Source organism: Ylistrum balloti, unplaced genomic scaffold (genome assembly GCF_031769215.1).
Source record: "Ylistrum balloti isolate Yb309-2 unplaced genomic scaffold, AGI_CSIRO_Ybal_v1 Utg370038, whole genome shotgun sequence".
In the NCBI taxonomy this organism is placed as follows: Eukaryota; Metazoa; Mollusca; class Bivalvia; order Pectinida; family Pectinidae; genus Ylistrum; species Ylistrum balloti.
Genome location: NW_026782097.1, coordinates 331,642 through 350,112, shown reverse-complemented (window position 1 = coordinate 350,112; position 18,471 = coordinate 331,642). Strand labels below are relative to the sequence as shown.

The 18,471-nt window shown below is 35.2% G+C and overlaps 1 protein-coding gene across 1 annotated transcript; it reads right to left on the bottom strand.

Moving 5' to 3' along the window:
- Nucleotides 1-3,729: 3,729 nt before the first annotated feature.
- On the bottom strand, nucleotides 3,730-14,181 carry LOC132548948 (neuropeptide receptor 15-like). Its single transcript, XM_060212850.1, has 2 exons — nucleotides 13,808-14,181; nucleotides 3,730-4,465 (listed from the first exon to the last, which is right to left on the bottom strand). Exons 1-2 carry the CDS (start codon nucleotides 14,179-14,181, stop codon nucleotides 3,730-3,732), a joined length of 1,110 nt encoding a protein of 369 aa, XP_060068833.1.
- Between the last annotated feature and the right edge of the window lie 4,290 nt (nucleotides 14,182-18,471).

Here is an 18,471-nt window from a genome sequence, read left to right as displayed (position 1 = left end):
TATGATATCTTAAGAGTAATGTCAACTACATCCCTACACGTGTCATGAAGGTTGAATTACTCACTTGACAAGCAGTTGTAAAACATTATACAAAAAACAGACAAAAATATTCCTATGTAGTCCTTTGAAAACTGCAAGGGTGAACTTGTAAGTTGTGATGACTGAAAAGGTTTTTTTGATTCCAAACAACATCATCATTATCGATGGAAAGTGACTAAGAGGCTTCAATAAACATCCAACATTATCAGTAACATATATACGTACGATAATGACCGAATCTTTTTACATCAACCTATGTCTTCTAAGTTCTATGTTAAGATTTGTCAGCCGACATTCATATTTATCACGAAAATCGAGGCTTGGAGTCGTTATATCTTAAACGGGCATGCTTTCACTGGAAAAGGAAAGTGTGTGATAAATCAGGGCTGTCAGTATTGTAAGCAGTCGATAAAGAATATTTGACGGTGTTCTCGAGGTCAGGCTCAGAAGGGTATATATACTGTCATGTTATCAGGAGATAAAGCCAATGGCAAACTTCGTGCAATGCAATAAATTCACAGCCGTGTGAACAAAATGACAAGTCAACAGTCGAAATTCACAATGTGTGTCCATAGATATGAAAAAAAAAACATTCTTTGGCATTGTGCCAGCTAATTGGATAATAAACAATTGAAAATAAAGCACAATGAGGGATTTGTGGTGCCGTTAATTATTCATTATCCACCAAGCGTGCTAAAAAAATATTCGATGTTCAATAAAAAAAAATGAAAAGTGCTTTCTGTCCATTTGATTGAAGAGTAGGGAGAGACAGTTTAATTTTCTAGTAACAGAAATGTGCTTTAACCAAACTAGCTGGGTATTATTTTGCTTATATGCTCCAAACATTATTGTTATTTTTCAGCTTCCGTTGAAATCTATAAAAGCAAGCAGGCAGAAACACTAACAAACCGAGTGTTGTCCCAGCTGTCACGTCGTGTTAAATGGACATGTCGGACGTGGAGACATAACCTAAAGTAAATTAAAAAAACAAATAATGACACCGTAGTCTCTGACCGGAAACCATGTCTGGATTCCTCCTTATTACACGGATTTTTCTTTTGCCAAATAAATCTCAATAAGGTGGAATAAAGTTAAACATCCAATCAAAATGATTTGAACACCAGCATGACATTCCTGATTTTTTCTGGCTGCAAATTGCCGTCTCTCAAAATCAGAGTATTTTGAGGCCTACACCAGGGACAAGTGCGCATCTTTATTAGGATTAATAAATGCTGTCAAATAGAACCTTCATGACAGAACCTATCTTAAGAGGCACATGATTAGGTGCAATGAAAGGACCTCGAAAGACAGTGCGGGTATATCCATTGCATGTTTGCTGTACTTAACACGGCCTATTCCGGAGTAATGTTGACGAATGTGATCTGTTTTATTCTTGTTAGGATTCGTTTGGTTATGAAAACAACAACTATCTTCTTAAAGCTACAAGAGACTGCTGGCTATTACTTTTTTAAAATAAAGACCATATGATGAATTGTGTTCAATTAAACTGTCTTTGCAAGTGTCATTATGTTGTTGTTATTTAAATCGTATATGTTTCATTGATTATCACACATAAATTTGAAAGTGCTCAAATACGCTTACATGATACTAGGCATATTTCTGTATTTCTTTCGAACCCGTATCAAACATTTGCTTACCAGAATTAAAGATTAACATGAAGAGAGTTGAACAAAAGACGTTCGTGTGCGCTTGATTGAGGACTTAATGATATGTAACATACTGCCATCATATTAATGTTTAAGCGATTGTGTAAAACACGCTCACGTGAATATTAACACGCATTTCTTATAATACGCAATATAGCCCCATACTGCCGTTGTTCCGTCCATTAATGATTCGTCTGTAGTGCTAGTGGTCTAAATTGTTGGAAACTGGAAAGCGAGTAAGGACAAAATCGGCGAGACACTTACACATGTAAGAATAAAAGGAATTCGATTCTCCTATAGTTCGTCGGAGTGCCTACAACAAACTTTACTATTAATTTGGTTATTATGTTTACAAAATTGTTATAAATGAAAAAAATCTGTTAACTACATTATAATAAAATTTCATGATATGATGTGTTTAGTACCCGAAACAGCATTCAATTCCGTCACATGAATAAGACTGCTCTATAAAGTGTCACTATTTAAATCTACAAGCCGTTTAACAATACTGTGATGTCGTGATGCCTATCATTGACACTTTACAGATAACGAGTTCAAGTATCTAGAATTACTTCCAATCCCGCTCAAACGCGCTGATTGCGGAAGAAGCGGCGTTTCTTTCCTTTGCGACGAAGCTAATTCGTCATGATAAAGCAGTTCGTATTTGTCAAAAGGTTCCGTTCTGGAAAGCTTTGAAATGGTGCTAATTCAGGGCGCGTTCAGGGCTTTCGATGTAATTTTGTTATGTTGAATTTTACTGTAAAGTTTCTAATACCTTAAGTATCTTTATTGCTTTCAAATACAGAGGAGTTAGTCATTGTAATTATAAAACAGGTTACTGCACACGGAACGTTTGTCAACTGTGGTTAACACTTTACCCTGTGACATTGATTTTTCAGGTCCATGTTCAAATGTACCACACGAAAGGTTGCTTAAGGTTTCATAATGAAGATTGAGTGCACGACGAATTTATCGAACAGGTACACACGACATATTCCAACAATTTATGAAGGAAAAGTGGGTTTCTTTAAATACTGCAACCATTTAACATGCTTGTTCGCTGTATATGAAAATAGTCGTTACGAGTTCGATATTAAGTTATAATCTGTTATTATTCAAATGAGGTAAAACATTCTTTTACCCGACAAGCACCCCGACACAAAAATACTTTTATTTTCAGATGAACGACAACATATTTTTCTTCTTGTAAATAAAGGATATGATGTTTACGAGATGATTAGCTTTTCCTTAGCATATTTACGATATGGCGTTACTTTTGTATTCTTGTATTCTATGTAAGACTCTTTCACACATGAATAGAAGAGTTTTCGTAGTTTGATATTATCATTCGACTCTCGGCCATTTAAGCAATTTTGTGATCGATCTCAAAACAACGTCTTTGCGTCTGTATGCACATGTCCGTACACCTATGTTGTCTTTCACTACAACAATCAACTTGCCATAACTCTTTTTTATAAATGTTTAGATGTCACGAAATATTAGTAAAATTACAGAAATATGCTTACGAAACAATCTCGAAAAGCAAAACACATTTATTATTCGATTTCATACAGCGCAACTTATATGTATGTAGATATTTACAAGATACATTCACTCCGAATGCCTTAACATTTAAGGTGCTTACGTTGGATCTGTTACCAGCGAGTGGCATTACAATGTCATCACAGTGTCATCAAAATGCCATCACAATGTCACCAGTGTCATCACAATGTCATCAGGGGCATCACAATGTCTCTTCACAGTGTCATTACAATGTCATCACGTCACAATGAGTTATATTCTTAACAGTTGTTACGCAGGATATATGACAAAGGTAGAATATAGCCATATGGTAAGAAGTTAATAAATATAGAAATTTAAGTAAGAACCCGTTATAATCTCCTGACAGTTTTCAAATTTATCAACTGTCTCGCCTCGTGATTTTGTCCACATAAACGATTAAACAACACTTCATCTATTTACGAATACAAAAGAATTAATTTGAATGAGGGATCCGTACAGATCAAACATCACTGATGCCGTATTGGACCTTACTATTTTGAGTATTTCTTTTCAAAAGAATAGTATATTCTGAATTGAGTGTTATCACATTATTTTTACTATTCGATCCTTCATAGTTTGATCTAAAGCAGCACAGTAGTAACTCGGCGAAATGACTCCGGAAGTTCTGGCTAAAGATACAGTACAGGATAGGATTGGCAGCCGAGTTGACGTAAGCTAGAATAGTGACAAATACAAGATAAACCCATGTATCCTGGAAGGACGACCGCCTAAAGGTATTGTACACCAAGAGAATCTGGTGGGGAGAATAACTGAGGAAATAGATCAACACACTAGCAATAAGCATCTTAACTACAGCTCGACGTCGTTTAAGCGCATCAGACAAACGCTTGTGGTCAACGTTCTGACGGCCATTGCCGTGAAGCTCTTCAACTCCTATGAACAAGGTTTTCCCAATCACGATGTAGCAAATTACTTGAATGATGAGCGGGATGAAGTAAAATAATGTCGCCTCCACATACTTGTAGAGGATGTAGCTTCCGACACCGTGTCCTGGAAGTATGATCTGACAGAATTCTACCGTGTCCTGGTAACGATCGCTGGCTATCACTTGATTAAACAACAAGGTTGGACTCCCACAGCCAATAGACAACGTCCAAATGACCACTATGACAATGAGCGTGTGTCGGCGAGTACACATCAGGTGTGCTTTTATAGGGAAGATGATTGCAATGTACCTGAAAAGACAATGATAGTATACATAGTTTTATAACAAACAATAACAAATATTCTATTTCTACTCTGCATTACCTGTATTCTCGTAAGAAAACATATTGTCACATCAAATTCAATAATATGGTGACGTGTGACTCTTCCTTAAAGAATCATTTCATTTCTAGTATCATGGTAAGTTTTCAAAGTTTAAATCCATGTTTTTTCGGTTTGATACTTGAGGTAACAAAATATATCTGATATCATAAGAAACTGAACAGGACGAAAATACATAGAAAATTTACTTTAAAAATGAAGATATGATAATTTTGCCTGGTAGATTATAACCAATGTTATCAAATTGTAAACTGAGAAGACTTTGATTCCTTCTAAAAAAATAATTATGAATATTGTTGGAACGTTATTCATCTGGAATATGTGAATTTTATTTATGTATTTATTTTTTTTTTCATTTTTAAGTGTGAACTTTTCCTGTTATCTGGCCCAAATGATGATTCGATTTTGCGCTTTGGTATTTTGTTAACCGATAAGTAACATCTTTGGATATTAATTTAATTTTGATATTTTATAAAATTTATCAAATAGCCTTAACAGACAAAAAGCTGCCTTATTTCAAAACATTAACGTGATATGATGGAATACACCTTCGAAATTGCTTGCAATGGTTAAGTGCGACGAAAGCATCAGTTTTACAATTGCTATGGTTGAGTATTCTTGTCGAGTTTTATGTGCGTTGCCGTTTCTAATTCTATCTGACAGTGTCTAATACAATATCAGGCTCCCTAGGGATAGACACTCTGCTGGTTTGTAATTATCGTTATTCTTTATACGTTAATTTCACAAAAAGGTACATTCTGAGTTGGAAGCCGTCGCTCTCGAAGGAGAATAACTCTCTTCGTCAAAACAATTTTCCTTATCACTGACCAAGAGCTTAGCATTAACAATCAACAGTGACAGGAGTGCTGCGTTTGCACCCAATGATATTATATATTTCAATAAAACTTTCCGGTTTATTATGCGCCCGATTGGAGATAAGTCAGTACCAATCTTCACTGTATTGACATGAGTGGTGAACAGAATCCTCGTCTGAGATGTTAACCCATATTACGGGAGACAACTTTGATTCGACATCCCGCAGGAGCTAATTTACATATCACTGTCACTCCTAGAGATAATTCATCAAACATTAAACTTCGTGACAAAACCATCATATTTGGTAGACAAACAACTATCTATTCCCACGCAGAATATAGAGAATTTTCGATTGATGATTTCCCTTTAATGTCTTATGTTTCACGAATATGACAGAATATCAGACATTCTATTGTACGGGTTCAATATATATAGTTTTAATCGAGGAACAATTAAATTACCTTTTTATTACATTTTAAAGTGAAAATTTAAAGTGATACAAACGTTTGAGAAATATAAATCCGTTTCTGGCGTCAGATAAATTGACGTTACGCTTGACAACAAGACGCTTTATATTGTGCTCTTCCATGGTATGCTGTTATCTGGCAAGAATCAAAACCCAAATTAGACAGAGACAGAAATGTACACGGGAATTACTTAAGGGGAAACCGACTTATTAAGCCCTTTTTTATTTTCGTTCGGGCAGGAATCGGAAAATTCCCATTGCAGTGGTTAGAAAGTATCACTCGGAGTAGTCAAAAACGTTATAGCACTGGAGATCAATATCGTCATGGCAGTCCTGGCATTAGGTTCTTATCAACCAAATAAATTCCAATATTTCACATGCAAATATGCAATAAAATATTAGAGACAAGGTATATAATCTGCTCCCTGTGATATTCTATATTATATAACAAAACATGATGGTTTCAATTTCCTTGTCGAGAAGTTTCCATTTCTGCGTAGCATCAACCTCGCGTCCCTAACGTGTACATGTCGCAGTTGATACGATATGCAAAGCCTCCTCCAGTCATCACGATTTTAGTGCAAGAATTCGTCAACTAACGGACAAACCAGAGATAAAAGTTGATGAAGTTTTACGGTCGTCATCGTGATCTCATGAAGAAATGTTTTCTATCTTTGTATGACATGAAGCCTTACGTGTTTGAAGCTTATTAGATTGCCTGATAATTTCGTTGCTGAATACCTTCTTCTCATTTAATATCGTGACGTCATTTACTTGGATTGGCACAGAGTTGCACGGCTGGTGTCGCAGAAGAACTCTCTCTTCCAGAACACTTGGTCTTATTCTTGTACTTTTCAGGAATCTCCGTGTAAATCTTATATACATATTCAACCTTAGTTTTGTTGAATATATGATTGAATTATGTTTATGTTGACGGTTTGTTTTAATCATGAATTAAATACAATACAACTAGTCTGATTGTGAAAGTTATCAATGGATTTTAACTGAGAAGTGGTACACAAGGCAATACCAATCATTTATCTAATTCTGGCTACAAACCACCAACATGTAGACAGAATCTTATTTCAAGCTAAATTTTGCTGAAAGTGAGGTGCGGAAGATTTACATGGAGACTACTGAAAAATTTGAACACAAGAATGCCTAAGGGATCATACTGTGGGAGGGAACTGGAGTATCCTTGGAAAACCAATGTTCTTTATTTTTGAAAGAGGTTTCTGGGATTAGTGTTTGCAAACGATTGCTGTCACATTTATACCGACGAATTTATTTGCTGTTTATGAACAAAATCAACTCATACAATAAAATACTCTCTGATTATGTTAATTGTTTACTCTGCATCACCAAGCAATGTTTGATACCTCTGACCTGGTCTTATAGCTTTGTCCTGACTACCCTGGATCATTACTGTTCCAGAGAGACATGCTTGCCTCTTCCTTTAAATAACTACCTCGCTGATGGTTCCCCTGTGAAGAATAACGTCTTTCTATGTCTCATTAGTTTTACTTTCATTTCGTTTGAATGATTGCCTTGTTGCTGCAGATTAGACCAGCGTATGTACACTAAATCTCGCTAGCGCCGACATGCATAATGATGATGGGGCTAAGTTAGAGGATAACGTGACTATTTTGGTTATGACTTAATCAGTTGAAAGTCTCTTAAAAATGTTGGGCAATGACGTTGATGAATCCTACAGTGCATATAACAAATTACCGGAGGTCATAAAAAAATAATGATCGCGTCTAAAATAGTCACACTTATAATATCTAACGTATTAAAATGTATTGCATTTCTATAGCGTAGGTACATTTCACTATATCAGAGAGACATTCAGCTACAAGTGCGATACATGAATATCACAACGATGATATCTGCAGACGAACTGGTCACACATGTATCTGTATACTAATCATACGTAATTGTTTACTTCTCCTATTCTAGCTCTATATTTTGCAAACAGGGGTCTTCACAAATAATGGTTTATCGTTTTTGTCTGAACACACAATTACCTAACGTATGGTCAATATTTATACTGCTTTTGTGACTAACAGGACCTAATATGGGTCTACCACATGGACAGATGTATCCAAACCTGAGTGTTAGATTTTGGCTGATCAGTACAAAGCTTGGCTAGTTCAACTGTTACCTTCACGATGAGATATCGCTGTCCCCGAACTGACCTGTGCTGGATTTATTTCCTCACATACTTAAAACACTGCATTATGTGAAACCTATTCATCGTGCCATCTTCAGTAATCCTAGGGTATGACAGGGAAATCAACCTATATGGCTGACAGAGAAATCAACAGTAAGGGTGGCAGGGAATTATTTAGGAATGACAATCCCTGGTCGATGATATAGACATGCTGAACAGGTCAAATGAGAATGGGAGATAAGAAATTTGAAGACATGGCAGTATGATTTGATCACCACAATTTACATGTTCTGCAATTGTTAAAATTAATGAGCAGAACCAAGAACATTTATAAATCTAACATATGATAATATTTATGATGTCTACGTGTTGCTTGAAATAACCCCCCCCCCACCCCCCACCCCCAACCCCACCCACTCCCCCCCTCGTTTTATTGAATTGGTGTTTGGATTATGATTACATTGGCATGTTGGTATCTTCTTCATGTTATATTACCACGCGAAAATCATGCTCTCTCTTCGCTGATATGGTAACTATATGTAGGTATATGCAACACTCTTGACTGTTTAAAACAACGATGTAAGTCATCAATCACTGTCCGTGTGATGGAATTTATGATAATGTTTAGTTGTGTATAAAGATGACGTTTAAACAAACGATGAGTATATGCCGAATAACACAAAGGTTTCGTTAACCCAATACACAATCATTATCGGTTTTACAGTCCTGTAAAAGCTTTCATCGCGATTCCATTTCCTAGTTTTTATGGAATAGGCGTTTGTGTATTACCTTGCTCATTGACGAAACTGTTACTGACTGATGGATGCTGAATGCCTCAGCATTCGTTGTTATGATTGTCCGGATATCCGCGCCATTATATTTTCCGATGTTTCGCTGACATGGTAACTTTAAAGAATGCCTGTTATTTGAAGCAAGTCATACAATTATCAAATAACCATGGGATAGGATTGCAATGGGTTTAAACATAAACTACTGATAGGTCGAACTTCAATAAAAAGGTTACACAGATAAAAGAACAATAATGAAGCTATATGAACAACAAAACGTAAGATTCGATTTAGTCTTTTTGAACCATTTAACCTTAAAGAACCTGACGAAAATTTGGAAATGAAACTAAACGTGTTTGATGTTTGTTTGTTGTTGTTGTTTTTCTGGTTTTTTTTTTTTTGTTTCTTTTTTCTATAACGCTAATTCATCTTGTTTTCATTCGGGAACAGGCATTGCATGTGTTTACTTGGAACGACCAAGGTTAGCATGACGTCATCGATGAAGCAGACAATGGTAACCAATTTCACTTATTCTTCTAATTGTAGGGGTCTCCATGTTAATATTTCGTTTGTTCTTTTTTTGCCACAGTTTCCTAGAATTGATGTTTGAATGTAGATTCTGTTAATTTCTCGGTAATTCCTTGTTGTTGTTTCATCCTTAATGAACAAGAAAAATAACACCATTCACCCCTCCTTTATCCCAAATAAACCAAAGGTAAGAAGTATTAACTCTTTATTTACCAGTCATGTGGTTATAGCGTGTATCACTTGTTTTGTGTCTGCATGGGGGATACACAAATTTGTTCTTCAATGACGCCTGCACTATCAGAAAACATATGTCATATTTACATTTGCTGTATTAGGCAGTGAAGGGAATCACCAGTGTTTATTGACTCGCCAAAATAAGTTTCTGAATTATATATATATATATATATTTATTTTATTTTAGTTTGACTAGCTGTTGACATAAACTATTCAGTTTTAATAAGATAGTAATACATCTGTACGCACAAAACCTTGAAGGCTCGATGGATATAGGAAAATATGTTCAGTATCTAAAATTTCAAACTGCAGTATAGATGTATATATATACTCCTTGACGGTGATAAATAGCTCTCGGTACAATCAAATATATTTTAGAAGTTAGACGGCGAAAGATTGCACGATCCCATTTTACTTATATAATGGAGTCATTGGGGCATTTTAATAACACCGAGATACCTTATACTTGAAGATACCATTGATGTTAAGTTGGTGATGAATTAGTCCAATATCTGTTATCTCTGATCAGGTCGGCATAAAACACTGTTACAGCTAACAACAACTAGTGGCTTTGAACGTCTTTACATGGAGACATCAGATTGTCTTTATCGCCCTGGCTTTACGTTAATCTTCATATGCTAATGGTTATTCCCAATGTCCCTGAGGGCTAAATCAGCAAATGAAAAATTTACTAAAAAATCTTATGATAAAATCGATATTTTTCATTAACTCATAGGGGATATAAATCTTTTAGATGGCAATTAATTCTTCATTATACTATCATACCAAATGGAATTGTAATGAAATACCTGTCTTTTTTGTCGCTTTTAGGGTCTCCATTATTCATGTCTTGTTCCTGTGTCACTGCAAAATGTATCGCCTATTTTGTTACCATTCTATTTATAGATTTCACTTTGAACTCTCAAATGTATTTACATGACACTTTTAGATAGCAGGACAATAGTGTGACGAATCTTTGGCGCCATCTTGACCTTAATCTTGGCAACGTTGGCAGGCCGAAAACATATGTTGTAACATTACTTTAATAATTAAGATGCATATAAAAAAGACAGAAATAGATCCTTGATAAAATAAATACGAAAAGACGTTTTAGTTAACTTCAAATGAAATGCACCTCCTGGCACTAGATATAATTTGTCAACCGTTAAATGGTAAAATGTCTCTATCTAAACCAACCGTTTCTGTGTTACACTACTGGTTGTGTAATTGTCGTTTATATACGCAATTTAACATTTTAAGTCATGATTATTGCCTTTCATGAACGGACTACAGTGGTTATATAATTGATTGATGCAATTACAATGCTCTCATTGAAGCTTAACATACCAAGGAATTCAACTACGACCCCCATCCACTCCCCCACCAAAACAATATCTTAATTCAAACTCAATATCGATGCTATAATGGCTAAAATATGAATTAAAGTACGATTTACACTTAGTCTCTTGAAATGGTAGAGGATTTTTCCTTCGGTAAAACCTGCCGATTCAGTAATCCAAGTCCTATAACAGCGTAGGTTTGAAAGCAGGGTAGTGACTATCTTGTGAAGGAAAATTAAAAACAGCAAATTCGGAAACATAGCGCTTATTTTGAAGCTTATTTGAAAAGCCAATGTTGGTTTCGTTGTGAGATGAACTGCTGATGTCCGTTGAGGCTTTGATTGCAAATTCTTGTGAGTATACATGCTGGACTTTGACAAATAAGATCTTGTTATTTACAGACAAAAACATCAACATTCATGAATGTGACACAATGGGAATTTAGCAAGTCCGTTAGCAAAAGATATAATGAAAATAAAAACAGATGTATTACAGTCAGGAAACCTAGAAATCCCATGAGAATAAAACAGGAAATAACATGTACCGTCAGTTTGACTACCAATCTTACAATATGATCACCCAAAAAAAGATTTCTAAGCATCAACTTGTCCAATCTAATGCCATACATGTATTAGACCAACTATAAAATGCATATAGTAAAATGAAATTCTTGTGTGGGAAAACCCACGATGTATTTGTTTTCAACTTTTAATATGACCAATGGCATGCTATATTTTATAAATAGGTCATTATTATGGCTAAGTACTAATGTATTCGTGAAATACTTTAAAAACCACCATATGGTGATCATCTTCATTTGCGTCATTGTTGGGTTGTTTTTGTGACAAGTTTGAGGACGTATAAAAATATATAACGATTCCGCTGTCGAAAGTCTTTGAGAGCATAACTTTTATTTGATGTTATAGTAATCACGATGTCGTTGTTCAATAGAAAAAAATATTCCATTATCCTGAAATTTATTTTACTAGCATTGCAGTTAGTCATCTTAGAAAAAGAAAGGTGATTTTATAAATATATTTTCAGAAAAAAAAATACTTGTGTATCGCTGGAATGGATATTTAAACTTAATTAAATGAATCAAAGTTTATTTATAAGTCAGTATTTGACGTATTATGAACTATATCATTGTTTCAACTACATGGACATCTTATTTAAAATATACATTTACCCTTCAGGAATACATAGTATAAAATGCAAAATGTCGAACATGTAATGTTTTATGAGAGATTGTTCAGAAAAAGTAAACTTTTTACAATTGAAGTATAATGATTGAAACTCATTGACAAATACAAACTACATATAATGTTGAACACGTACAGGCAGAATGAACTTGATACAGAGCAGGTGGTAGACGTTCGTTATCTGAACAATGTAAAGTAGTTAGGGGTTCCGTGTACAGTTATAAGCGAAGACCAAGTTGTTTATAACACTTGCCTAAACGAGCGTATAAAGCAAAACGAGATTTTACTTTAAATACGAACTAGGGAAAATACATTATTAAACTTAAAGAACATGTATGAATTATATATGATTTTATTGAAAACCTTATGACATTTTTATTAAACATTAGAAGAAGTACTGTTGTGTACGTTTATTATTTTTAAATATTGACCACAAATTCGTTCCCTTCTTAGTAAGAGTGTTTAAGTCTCCTGATGTGAACCTATTGAATTTCAAATGCAACCTCGCGATACTGATAAGCCTGCGATTGTACAGTATCTACAGACACATAGAAATAATTCCGGTGGTGTCGGCACTTGTCTGTTTATTGACTAATGGACAGTCTAATAACTTTTCTGTTGTTTTTCAATTGCATTCCGGAATTTTAGAGGCTGAAGCAAATCAACATACAAGACACACATCTAAGACATTGCGAATTCGTCGGTAAACGTGAGGATACAGTTTTAATGTTTGATTGTTTCTGCACTTTGGATCATTATCCTTCATACCTTACAGATGTCCCGGAGTGCTTTACCATACCTTTAAATAACGGCAGTGCCGATAGTATACGTTTTCCTGCAGTATTCATTATGGCGTAATAATGTTCGACAATTTTTGATAAAAATATTTTACAAATATTGTTTTGTTTTGTTAATGAATATATTGTTGAGAAAACGTTATGGTATTGTATACTATTTTATCTTTCATAGACGTAGAGGCATCTCAAATAGCAATACATCATTTCATTAGACACCATCGGCTAAAAATACCATCAATCATTGTCGTATTAACCATTGCGATTCCTTCCATCTCCGACCTATAGTGTTTACGTGTTGTAGTTGATTTGATATTCGAGGGCATGCTCCCAGTATCACAATTTTCGTGCAAGATATCAGCAACTGACATACATTCTCTTAACACGTGGTATCGAGAGATGCAGATTATAATGATCTTATAGAGAAATATTTTCATTTCTTTATGCTGGACACATCATATCAGGCGATTCCGTTGTAATTTACCTTGTTCTAATTTGGAAACGTGACATTATTTAGTTGGATTGACAAAAACATATATAGCCGACGTCGTATATGAAACAGAATACACTTACTCCTCCGGAACACCTGGTTTTATTTGATATTTTATTGAATTTGTGTTTGAATTAGGATTCCATTGACTTGTCGGGACTTTTCTTTGCTGTTTTAGTAACAAACAACTTTAAATGTTCCTGTTATCAAAGATGACATATTATTGTTAACTTTCGAACCCATTTTAACGTGTGTACAACAATAATATGGACGATGTCCGAACACCGTTCAGCAAGCAAAACGACGCTTTACAAGAATGAAGGTAGTTTCGTTTCTTTATATTTCATCATGTATCTATGTACTTAATATTTCATTCTTACAACACTGAAATAGTGTGATTGAGTGGAAACTGAAGCTTACCTTTCTATGCAAAGGGAAACCAGTGTCATAACAGACACATACAGTCCAACGACCAGTAACGTACGCTCCAAACGGCACATGACTTCTCCAAGTATCCAGCCTCGATTTAACATAAATTGTACAATTTCCGGTATGCCAAAAACTAAAACAATGCCATCAGCTATTGCGAGATTGATGATGAGCATGTTTGTCATTGACTGTCTCATCTTCTTATCAGCAAGTATCACGTATATGACAAGAGCATTTCCAACGATCCCTGTGAGACCTACGATGAAAAAGGCGAGAGAAAACCCGATGATGTTTGCCGTACTGACATTTGGAAGTTGTCCGTGTATAGTTGTACTATTCAACCCTTCACTGGTCGTAGAATTCATCTTGATGACAGCACTAGTTCCCTTTCCAATATCCTTTTACTTCAATTCGGCGATTATTGTTTGTTTATAAAAGGACACATTCTACCGATATCCGCATTCCTTTATTTATTTTTAATCGGACAATTATGATACAATGTTGGTGATTGAACTGTCTTCATAGATTTGGTATCAAAGGTTATTCTGATGGTAGTATGTATTTATCTGCTGCACAGCAGTCGTCTCTGTTTTTAAGTGTATGTCACTTCGAAGCACTGTTCCTTATAAGATATCACTAAATTACACAAGTACTTACAAAAATAACACTTACTGTTGTCCTTGTTCACGTCCGTATCGGTTCGTCCGCATAACCGTACCTTCTCAGTTACATAACCGTATAACATCCTCCCATCCGTCATTCCAATCATACAAAATCCATGTATTTGTCTATGAAACACAGTACCCTTTTCGTCTGGCTGTTCTAGTTCTCAGAACTTAGTCAGCATTAAGTATCAATCGCTCATCTAGTGCTGAGACATCAGTCCGCATAATAAATGCGTTTTCATCCTAGTTGGATTTTTGCTGCCGTTTACTATGTTACCTTGGGATCCTGAACACCAAATGAGCAACAACAAAAAAATGGTATTTGACAAAGACAAAATGTTTCGCCCTCCGTTGCCCGATTATAAACCGGGCACTTCCAGGATATGTTTTTGTATTTTACTTAGTTATCCGCTATGATCCATAGTAATTCAATAAATCTGAAATATAACACTAGGCAAATATAAAAACTGCGTATCGAGCTTGAATTTAACTCGTTCAAAATATTGTCCTTATAAGCAGGGGAATGTTCGATTTTTAGTAACCATATGTACACAAGCACTGAGCAAGGTCATCAATCGCCTTATATGCCCGCCTTCACGACATTTCCTAATGTATTGATCCTTCTGGTATCGAGGACATCCCATTTCCAGCCAATCTGCTCCAACATGCTAAAATTATCACTGACGAAGGCCATAATAATTCAATACTTAATTGAACACGGGACATTTCATTATCCTTATGATTTCATTTTTTTATTCCTATCAATTAAAGTGTCTTCACAGGATTGATGTGAGAGGTTTTTCAGTGTTTTAGATAGCTTTATTTGTACATGGCTATAATGTCGCGTGTCTTTGCCTGTATCGGAATGGTTTGTCACGTGCCTGATATTGGAGCTCGTGGCTATCCACAAAACATGTCATTCATGGATTAAATGTCAATTAGAGGATGGGTCGGGTATCAAACAATCATATCCCGAGATTAAAAAATCCACTGGCCTAGAAAACATTTCGTCGTGTTTTATCACGTTTCAAGTGTTATGTTACATACTGACAATCAATAATAATGACTTATGAAATACCTAGTATATTTTCAGTTATCTTAGAAATATACGTGACAACATCTTGGTCATCGTCAATTTACAAAAGAAACCGTTTCCAGATGATCAGCTGTATAAAACAGTGTGCTCTCCTGTCACACACAGATATGTAAATTACAGCCGTTCGTTGACGGCAAGTCCTCGTCAAGTTCTCATTTTGTATATATCACACGATTTAGACACACGTAACAATATCCTAGAAAATCAGGGGATTATTTTTCAATTCGTAAACAATATCGAAAATACTATAGAATCAGGGAACCTAATTATGATAATGTTTAGGATTTCGAATATGTTCCTTCGTCGGCATGGTGATAATGGATACGAAGGCACTGTCACAAGACGCAACAGTCTATCACAGTAATATAGACCCAAAATGGTAGACGCAACAGTCTATCACAGTAATATAGACCCAAAATGGCAGACGCAACAGTCTATCACAGTAATATAGACCCAAAATGGCAGACGCAACAGTCTATCACAGTAATATAGACCCAAAATGGCAGACGCAACAGTCTATCACAGTAATATAGACCCACGATGGAAGACGCAACATATTAACCCAGTATTTCTACTGCAATTATTTTAGGCAAGAATTTGTTGTGAGAAAGATCTATTCTACGACAAATTATCTTGCCAGATTATCTTTTATAATCGTTGTACGAATTCGACAAAACCCATTTGTTGTCATCCAAAATATCAAACAGAACATGATGGCAAACAGAGAGGGGGAGAGATGAACCTTTATTGTTAAAAATATACATGCAGCATCTAAAGAAACATCTTGAAATACATTTATATGCTTATGACGTAGAGTTACTCTTGACAGAATGTATTGTTATTCGGTTTAAATTCTAGAATAACATAAGATCAATGTTTGATCATTATTTCATTATACTTTTTTATGTCGTTGTCGCAGACCTGTTTATTTTTTGAGGTACGTAACATCTTTAATTTACCTTGAAGCTATATGGATATTTTTTATCTTTGCTTTGATTTCTACTTTTAACTCTTTCTTCAAGAACTATTTCATTATCAGAGAAAATCCTTATTCTTAAATGTAGTGCATGAGATAAGCAAGGGTCCATACTGTACGTACACATATATAATGTACATTCATTCCTAACGTTAGCATTTCATGCGATGACTTGGCTGTTGTATCTGAACGCCTGACTACATATCAGCCTAACAAGAGAGTAAGTATTAAGAGGAGATGCAATGAAATGTAATCATAAACGTTACGTGTTATTTCATTGCCGGAACTGAAGACAGACTCTTCAAAGTGGACAATAGTTATATGTTAACAAGGTACTTTAGTCACTTACCAATCATGTCCTTAGTCTCTCAAGAATGAAATTGGATTGGTCAAATGTTGATTAATGGTGAATGCCATCAAGTGTAGGAAATACGTCAGTTTCGACGCACTTATTTTTAATTACGTATTTTCTTTTTATTACTTCAACAGATGTCGACTCGTCTTTGAACAATAGTCTGTCATTATATTCTGGCTGAAAATTATCCCCATATATTTGATTTCTAAACTAAGAAAATGACTAAGTGTATTTTCCCTGTACTATTACTTTATACATCTTGAACTTTAAACATGAACACCGATCTCTATATGACATTATCAATATTTCATATATTTGCTCATAGAAAATAAAAATGAAAATACCAACATTTCACCATAAGCATATTCCAAACTCAGATTCAATTACACTGGGGTTGATATGAACAAAATAACTTCTGAAAAAGTGCACGGAGAATAAGACCAGGTGTTCCGGAAGAGTAAGTGTCTTCTTCTTCATCGACGACACCTGTCATGTAAACCTTGGTCAATCCAAGTAATGCCACGTTCTCAAATGAAAACAAGATATGCAACAACGGTCCCAACAGACGGACTAACAAGTATCAAACAAGTTTCATACCTCACAAAGAAAAAGAATTTTTCGGTGAGATCACTATGACGATGGTAAAAAATCCACATAACTTTCTTCAACGTGCACCATTTAAATCTTGTGTTTACGATTTTGTTCGGCAGTTGACGACGTCATGAACGGAAATCGTGATAATGGGAGCAGGCCAAAAAATTTGCATTAGGTAAATTGAAATCACTACGCTTATCATATGGACCTACTGTACAGGTTGATTACAGGAAAAGGTCAAGATAAGTGGCTGGTGTAGACGAGTCTGTCTTATTTACATAAACCTGTTAAATTAACTGGTTCGTTCTTTAAACTTGCAATTATCATACTTATTGTCAAAAATCACAAACCCTAAGTTACCTTTACTAGTAATCAGCCATGGGCCGAGAGACTTCCTGTTTTAGAATATTGTCGATGTTCGTAGACAATTATTATCGTACCCATCTGTATGTTTTGTCACTTGATGTATCTACTATTCCCCATAAGGTTTGTGGTTATGAGGACTCTTACAAATCAGGTTTGACTGTATTTGATTATCAGGTGATGTAACGACATTTGCATGGCAAAGACTTGTCTGGCCTTGCAAATGACTTCAACAGTTTGAAAAAAATACTTCTGTCGTGACTATAGCGTAACCACTGTAGTTGGCTTTTTGAAGGTTAAAGATATTTTTGGAAGTGCGTGAGGTTACAAAATCGATTTCATTGCGAAAGCTTTGTTGATGAATTAGTCGACATCAAGTTTTCCGGCTGGTCTATGAAAATAATCATTTAGTGAACCATGTATATTGAACAAACACACGTAACTCAGGTTAGCAGTTGGTGCTGCCGCGATACAAACATCTGTGACGGTCTTATGTAACACTGTCGATAATTACTGTCTCTCTATTTGCACAAGTTATAACCTATTATTTATAAGATCAAACGAAAGTTTAACGCATCTAAAATGGACCCGCTGTATCAACAAAAA

Excerpts from the sequence above, each read along its gene's own strand:
- LOC132548948 (XM_060212850.1), bottom strand. The coding sequence starts at position 14,181 with ATGAATTCTACGACCAGTGAAGGGTTGAATAGTACAACTATACACGGA. Across the intron at positions 4,466-13,807 it reads GTTTCCCTTTGCATAGAAAG|GTACATTGCAATCATCTTCC; the intron begins GTAAGCTTCAGT and ends TTGTCTTTTCAG.